General features: G+C 39.3%; 1 protein-coding gene across 2 annotated transcripts; it reads left to right on the top strand.

Moving 5' to 3' along the window:
- The first annotated feature begins 3,827 nt into the window (after positions 1-3,827).
- Positions 3,828-7,088, top strand: LOC135679064 (uncharacterized). 2 transcript variants are annotated; one of them, XM_065192458.1, is made up of 6 exons: positions 3,828-4,024; positions 4,175-4,294; positions 4,465-5,266; positions 5,358-5,463; positions 6,100-6,305; positions 6,627-7,088. In XM_065192458.1, exons 3-6 carry the CDS (start codon positions 4,554-4,556, stop codon positions 6,895-6,897), a joined length of 1,296 nt encoding a protein of 431 aa, XP_065048530.1. In that variant the 5' UTR covers positions 3,828-4,024; positions 4,175-4,294; positions 4,465-4,553; the 3' UTR covers positions 6,898-7,088. The 2 variants fall into 2 exon arrangements, with proteins under 2 accessions (XP_065048530.1, XP_065048529.1); XM_065192457.1 differs by having other exon boundaries at positions 4,460-5,266.
- The last annotated feature ends 1,166 nt before the right edge of the window (positions 7,089-8,254 follow it).

Raw genomic sequence — 8,254 nt, 5'->3', positions numbered from 1 at the left:
GTGAAGTAAAACTTGCTAACTTACTAGCTTGCATGTTTCAAAATTTTACTAGTTGCACTTTTATCCTTTTTGTTGATAACAAAGGGGGGAGAAGTTATGATGATGATCATGCATGACATACTTTGATATTTTGAAATTATAATGAGTTAAAATTATACACGCAATACTCATGTATGCAATGATGTGAAAGTCATGGTTTCAAAGGTTGTCATTCTTTTTAAATGAAGGTTTGTTTTAATTCAATATGACATATTAATAGGGGGAGTTTAGTTTAAACTCTGTCAGCAATTAGTTGTCATCATAAAAAAGGAAAAGATTATTGAATCTCGGATTTTGATGATGAAATCAATTGATGAAGTTATGATCTAATGTGTGTTTGAGTGACGCAAAACTAACTTCGATCATAGAAATACAAATCATTAAAGCAGGAAGAATCAAATGTTGGGCCGGAGTGGAACATGTCAAAAGATTGGACGTCGGGTCAGAGGACTAGTCAACTTGTCAGAAGGACTCCATGCCATGAGTTCGAGCATCGGACCGAAGGATCAAACATTACGCCAAAGGAGATTGGATATTATGGAAGGTTAATATGTCAGTTGAGCAATACGTTGAAGGAGAGGATGAAGCATCAAAGGATTGGATGAAGCGTCAGATGAACCAATGATATGCCGGACAATATAGGATTTACGCTTATAATTATATATGTCTAGATCGAAGTAGTCTAGGTTTAATTGAGTTAGTTTCGGATGTAACTAAGCTAACTCAGTTAGGGGCTCATTGGGTGACCCATTCAGTGACCTAGAGCTAGGTCAAGTGGTGGCACTACTAGGGCTGGCAGTGAAAACGCTTGAGGATCGACCTCCTAGGTAGTGTTTGGGCAGTGATACTGCCTAGTGTTAGGTGGTGGTACTACCCTGACAAGTAGTGGTACCGTCATAGCCTAATCTCCGAGGCTGTCACGCGGTTATACCGCTTAGACTAGCAGTAGTACCGCTAATTGTTAGGGGTGCAAGCAGTAGTATCGTCTAGTACTAGTAGTACAATCAATATCCTTGAAACCGAGGATGTGATGCTTTTTGACTCTATTTTTAAAGTCATTTGGGGTCTATAAATACCCCACTCTTTCCTGCTTAAGGCAGCAAGAAATTGAGTAGAAAGGGAAAAGAATACTTAAGTGAAAAATTGTTGTAATCTCTTTTAAAGTTTAGAGTCTCTTCCTAGAATTAGATGTCTTTCTAAGGGATAAGTGAGGTAAGAGTTGTAAAGGTTCTCTTTTGAGCCTATCAAAAGGAGAAAGAGTTATAAGAGGATAGTTGATCTTCGTCCACTAAAAGAAGATTGGTAGTGAATGCCGATGGCCTCGATAGTAGAGGACTTAAGAGTGAATGTAGGTCGGGATGATCGAACTACTATAAACTCGATTTGGATTTACTTTATGCTCTTCATTCTGATTACAAACTGATTTATTTGCTCACTACACTTACAAATGCTTTTAATTAAATATCTTTCCGATACGAGCTTTTCAAACTATCGAAGTTTTACAAAAATATTAATTCACCCCCCCCCCTCTTAGTGCTGAAATAGTCATAATAGTAAGAACATATGGGATATTCCTTTTATGATACTGAGAACAGATGATCCTCTATCGATACTCAATAGCCCTCATAAGATTGGCTACCACTCCCGATCACCAATTGTGCTAGATCTGGAACTTCCAAACATATAAGTCCAGTATCAAAGAGTGGAGTACTCATATAGGACATCCTTGATATATCAAGTCTAAGGATTATGTACACTATTGGGATGACGGAATCACTATTTGATAATAAAATATCATCAACCATCCAGCATTTGGTGAACGGATCAATTAGTGAACTCATTCTCCAATGAGCACCTGCACTGTATCCTTAGTGTTTTCACATGAGTAGCTATGAGACCAGTCACCTCCATCATATGGACGAGTATATAGTATACTAATTTGTCCGGTTATCTCGATATCCCTCTCGAGTAACCTATGATCGGGATTATTTAGAGTTTGTGTTTAAAGACGAATCGGTCTAATTATCGTAATCTCATCATAATCCGATTCCCATTGCACAAATTTATGAACATCACAATATATTCATGCAATAGGTAATATAAAGTGATAAAATTCTAAATAATATAATAAGCAAAAAGATTGTGTGTCATGTTACATGTGTCATTATTTACGTGTTTGGCTTATAGAACACTTATGACTAGCACCTAACATAACCTTGGGTCATTGAATGGGCCTCCCAATGAGCCCAACTCAGCCATAGATTAGGCTCAAAGAGCCTCTAATTAAGTTAGTAGGGACCCAAATCTAACTCAATTTAAGACTTAATTAGGATAATTAAGACCTAAACAATCACAAGACAAGAATTTAAGTTGTTCGGGGTGTCATTGGTTCATTCGAACTCTCGATGAACTTTTGATGCATTGTTTAAACCTTTGGCATATTGTTCGATCCTTCGGTATGTTGACTCCTACAACACTCGATCTTAGCGCAATGTTCGATTCTCCAGCCCGATGCTTGATTTCTGACTCTGGCCTAATGTCTGATTCTTCTTGCTTCAATCGTTTGGCCTTTTTTGATCGAAGTTAGTCTTGCATCATTTTTCTCAAAAATAATATTAGATCATAAATTTATTAATTGATTTTATTATCAAAATATGATATTAGATCATATATTCAAGATTTTGGAATCAATCTCATCTATATTATTTATCTTTTATACTAAAAAATAAAAATTACCTAGTGTACCAATTCTATTTTATTTCTTAAAGGATAATCTGATTTAAAAAAAGATTTCATAGTTTGAAGGAAACAATAATTAATACTTCAATTAGGAAGTTTAATTTATGTAAACCATATTCGAACTTATGGTAAGCGCAATGACAGTTGAGATATCCAATAAAATTAGAATTAAGTATTTCTCTCTAATTAGAGGCACAGTGTTTGACAAGCTTGGGCGCAAAAGCCGGTTAAAACATGACCCTAAGCCACATTTAATATGATGATATCAACTATTCAACCTTCCTCGTCTCTCTTTTTAGATTAATACCATGATAGTATAATCAAGATTTTTATCCTAATAATATTATTAGGCATAAGGTTTTGTAACTTGTGAGTTTGAACTAGAAATTATCAAGGTTATCTTATAATCTGATAATTTATCTTAAGATTCTGGATTCATATTTTATCTTTAGTCACTTATTCTTTATTAAATAATAATAATAATAAATTATAAATATTTTAATATTTCATAATTTCATATATTAATTAATGTGCCGCTTTCTTCTTTATAATGCTAAAAAAATATAAAAGATTTTTCTGATGATCCTAATGGGATGTTTTCTAAGCTGAGTCATCCACATTCACTCGGTTCACATGAATCGGTAGGTTCACCTCCCTCACTTTTCTCTGTTCTGTACTTCTCATCCTTATCCTCTCCACGTGACGGCCGCGACCATCAAACATCGGCCTCCCCCTCCATCCACCTCGCACGTTTCAATCCAAGCCAGATTCGTAATTTGTAATTGCATTGATCACAGCCGTCCGATTAAGATCGGGCGTCTACGAGAGCTTATCCTGGATTCGAGGAGAATCCTGAGTAGATTCCGGGTCGCTGGGAAGGGCTTTTGGCGGGTCAAAAATTTGCCGACGACGGCTTCACTTCCCAATAAAACTTGCATTTAAAAAAAGAGGAAATAAATTTAGAAAAAAGCATATTCGAAGGCATATTTGAATCGGCTGAGAAGAAAACCAAAATTAGAAAATAGAAAAGAAAAAAAAAGAAAGAAAAGGGAAAACACGCGACAATGGTTGCGATTCGATAGGGGGAGAAGAGGAGAGGAGAGGAGCGGATCGACAAGATTTCCATCATAAATCCACGGTCGCGGAGACGCTACGCTATCCTTCGCCTTCGCCTTCCGCCGCCCTTCGTCCCTTCCTGTTCCATTGGATCTTCTTGAGGAGCTTCCGTTCCCATCGAGCCACAAAGGTTGCATCTTTGTTTTCGTGCACCAACTGATCCGATTAGGGATCTCTCAAAGATTTCAGATCCTTTGTGCACGATGTTCGGTCCGATTTGTTGATGTTGTTCGATTAAATCTCGAAAGCTTCGATTTTTCTTACAGTTCTTGGTTTGCAGATCGAAGCGAGAGGAGGAGGAGAAAGAAATTGGAGTTGGTGGTCTGAGGCTGGGCTTGGCTGTCGACGTCCTCCGACAGCCGGCCCTTCTGTTCTTCCCGGAAGCCCTCGGTTCTCTCGGGTAAGTCGCAGTTCGTGCCATCTAATTGGAACGAGAAAGCGACGTGCTTGGTCAATTAATTTCGGCTTCGTGAGGCCTTTGACCAAGAATCCTCCACTTTGACTCCCTTCTCAATCCGTGTTCATCGTGCTTGATTCTAACGCGTGGATGACCTGTTTCCCACAGAGCAGGTCGGTGGTTGCGTCCTCGACGAGCCTGCAAAGAATTGTTTTCCTTTATATTACTTTTCATGCACAGACGCTGAGCCATTTCGCCCCCAATGGCTTCTCTTTACGGAATTCTGCATCGACCTCTCTCCGCCGCAGCCGCCGTCGCCGTCGCCGCCGTGTCGTCGGCACTGCCGGACCGCGTCTCCTCCCAGCCCAATCGGTCGGACTCCGATGCCGCCGCACCTACGCACGTCTTGTTGCCGGAGCCAGAGCCTGCAGCGCGTCGGATGTCCGTTTCCGACATCTCGAGCCTCCCATTCTTGCCCATCGACAGAAAGCGTTCCGCCCATCTCCCAGATTCCGTCTTCGTCTCGCCCCCCTTCCCCATGGCTTCGCCTGCAGTCCTCCTCTCCCCGTATGAGTACGCCAAGCTGGCCAACCCCAAAAAGAAAGACGAATTCCCGCCGGCCATCGCTTCTTCGCCATCGGATGTGATGTACCGCTGGCATCTGCCTGACCCCAATGCTTCTGGGGTTGCCGGGACCGATCACTGCTCGAGAGCAAAGTCCCAGACGGTGGTGATTTTGCTCGGCTGGCTCGGAGCGAAGCAGAGGCATCTGAAGAAGTATGCTGATTGGTACACCTCGAGGGGGTTTCATGTCGTGACCTTCACATTTCCCTTGGCCGATGTAATGAGCTACAAGGTCGGAGGGAAGGTCGAGCAGGATGTCCAGTTGCTAGCAGAGCATCTTGTGGATTGGGTCTCGGAGGAGAACGGGAAGAACTTGGTCTTCCACACTTTCAGTAACACAGGCTGGTTGACGTACGCTCTCTGTCATCCATCTCCCAGTAGCTTTCTTCCTCTTCCTCTGAAGAGAAGTTTGTGGCTAAAATTTGATTGTTATTTGTTGTAGTTATGGAGTATTACTCGAGAAGTTTAGGAAGCAGGATCCATCTGTGATCGGAAAGATCAAGGGATGTGTCGTGGATTCAGCTCCTGTTGCTGCATCCGATCCTCAGGTAAAGGATTTGTTTGGTCTGGAATTCTGTTCTATACTTCATTGAATGTTTATCTTTTGCTTTGATGATTTGTTAGTTTTATGTCAGTGGTGTTCATTTCAAGTCTAATTTGTGCATTTGTATAATTATATTCAGTGTGATAATTTTCTTTTGTCGTTGTGACATACCATCATTACCTAAATAATGCTTCTATTGATCTTCTTCCTTTTCCTATCACCATTTCTTTAGTTACACATTGAGGATCTTCATCCTGTATTACTAGCATTGCGTCAAGTCTTTTGACATGATCAAATCTGAGCTTGGCTTTGGTAACAAACCGACATTTATTTGAAAAGGAGAAGAGGGAAAATGAGGAAGTTTAAGAGAAATAAAATGTGTGTTCTGAGCCAAAAACAGAACTAGGGTAAGAAGAAAAAAGATGTGCATGAGTCTGCTATTTCACATTATTATAATAAATATACTTTCTTTTTTATTCATAGTTGTGGTATTCTTTTGTTCTTCTGATAAGCTCAATTTTCTGCACAAGCAATGTGATTATATTGCACCTTTGGAAGAATTAACCATGGTTTAGTTTTCATACCGTTCCTAATTCTCAAAATCCAGTGCGATAAAAGTTCCAATCTTTGCTTGGTATAGGTCTGGGCTTCAGGTTTTTCTGCTGCTTTCTTGAAAAAGCAGAGTGTAGCAACAAAGGGGATGGTAGGCTCAAATGATTCAGGGAAGGGCATGACGGATACTGGTGATTCAAGCTTGGGACCTAAACCTGCAGTCGCAGAAAGTGCTTTGTTAGTAGTCCTGGAGAAGTTCTTCGAGGTGGTCTTAAACTTACCTGCTATCAACAGGTAGTGTTTACTATCCGTAATCAATTGTCAGCTATTGCTATCTGTCTTTTTCCAAAGTGCTCAATATAACCAGTCTAATATGAGGTAGACTAGTTTTTCGAAACACAAACTAATCTTGCAAGTCCCGGATTTATTTATGAAAAAGCAAGTTGTCTTAAATGTTTTAGAGTTACTCATCAAGAGATAAATCATATAAATGGTGGGTTAGTGTTGTGGAGACATTAGATAAGGTTGGCTGTTAGTTCTGTGTGCTACGATCTTTTTCACTGTAAGACGGTGGAATTCCAATGACGAATAATATGTTTTTGGCAATTCTTACAGGAGATTGTCTGATGTCTTGGATTTACTGACTTCAGAGCAACCCAAATGTCCTCAATTGTATATATATAGCTCTGCTGACCGAGTAATTCCTGCAAAATCGGTGGAATCCTTTGTAGAAGCACAACGGAGAGCCGGGCATGAGGTCAGGGCATGTGATTTCTTGTCATCTCCTCATGTTGATCATTTCAGAAGCCATCCAGGTCTCTACAGTTCTCAGCTTGCCAACTTTCTGGAGGACTGTGTTCTCACCTGTTGCAGGGATTCTTCATAAGACATTTTTTGCATTATATAATACCTTCACATTGATGTTCATTCTTTTCCTGGCTATCAATTTAAATTTGCCAGGCATCATATAATTTGACAGAAAACCATTTTAATTTTTTTTTTGTTTTAAAATCATGTGATTACTGTAAAGACATCATCCAATTTAAAGAAGAGATGAAGTATACCTGTTTTCCTTAACTTTGCTTTTGCTTGATCTCTTAAATTGATGCACTGAGTTAGTAATGTGTGTCCATTTACTTGTATGGTGAAATGAGTCAGATGACATGAGTCATCTGAAAACCATACATTCTTTCTCAGAGAATTATCTCTGCATCATGAAGCAAAAAAGCTCTGAAAGTGTTTTTGTCACATGCATTTAATCTTCTGTTGCATCAAGATCTATCTTGATTCAAACGAGGACTCTGACATAGTTAGCATTATACTATGATTCTTGTTCTTTTGATGCATGCAGTGGATAAGTTGAGAAAATTGAACAAGCTAGATTGAATTATTTGAACTTGTGAAATCCTAGTAATGTCTCAGAATGGATGAAGTTTAGAATTGGTCAACAAGGTCTATCTTCTGTCTTGAATATTATTTGTTTGATGACTTAGATTGTACAAGCTTCGGTCAGATGCTGAACTTAGATTTCTTTGTCAGACTAAACATAGATTTATATGTCTAGCTCATAAGGCAACCGTTTTATGCAAAGACAAAACATTAAAGATTTCCCCTTGAATCCAACTTACTTTTGCCACTTGGTCTCCCACTCAACCTTCTACTCTGGACAAACACTCAACCTTCTACTCTGGACAAACATGCCATATGGATCAGTTTTTCTGGGTGCACACTCAAAAACCATGTCCCAAACATTCATTGGTCTCTGCATCAGCTCATGACAACAGAGATCATCCAAAGCACCTGGAAGGGACTGGGGAGAGAGAGAGAGAGAGAGAGAGAGAGAGAGAGAGAGAGAGAGGTTTGGGTTTAAATTGGTCTCAACTTTGGTAAAATATTATCACTCATGTTACTGCCACTTGTTCATTCAACTGTGGTTTATAAAGTTATACCCACAAAAGAAAAAGAGATCCATATTACAATCTCCATACATATAAGACATATATGCTTTTTTGCATACAAATCTCTATCTGCCAAAACACTATAAAAATCAAGAAAACATCAACTCTTGCTTCTTTTCTGCCAAAACCCTTACGTGCTTTCTTTCTTCACTAACGATGAAGAAAGTGAAATCACACATTCACTGCAGTGAAGCTGAGTCCTAATGGTTAATCTCTTACGTGCTAAATGCATTATCCTTTTCAACATAGAATTAAAAGGTGATTTAGTCCTGCAAAGTTCAACCA

Source organism: Musa acuminata, chromosome BXJ1-7 (assembly GCF_036884655.1).
Source record: "Musa acuminata AAA Group cultivar baxijiao chromosome BXJ1-7, Cavendish_Baxijiao_AAA, whole genome shotgun sequence".
Lineage (NCBI taxonomy): Eukaryota > Viridiplantae > Streptophyta > Magnoliopsida > Zingiberales > Musaceae > Musa > Musa acuminata.
The sequence above is the reverse complement of the archived record's forward strand: the minus strand, read 5'-3'. Positions and strand labels throughout refer to the sequence as shown.

Coding starts and splice junctions, on each gene's coding strand:
- LOC135679064 (XM_065192458.1), top strand. CDS start 4,554: ATGGCTTCTCTTTACGGAATTCTGCATCGACCTCTCTCCGCCGCAGCC. Junction 5,464..6,099: donor TTGCTGCATCCGATCCTCAG/GTAAAGGATTTG, acceptor TGCTTGGTATAG/GTCTGGGCTTCAGGTTTTTC. Junction 6,306..6,626: donor AACTTACCTGCTATCAACAG/GTAGTGTTTACT, acceptor CAATTCTTACAG/GAGATTGTCTGATGTCTTGG.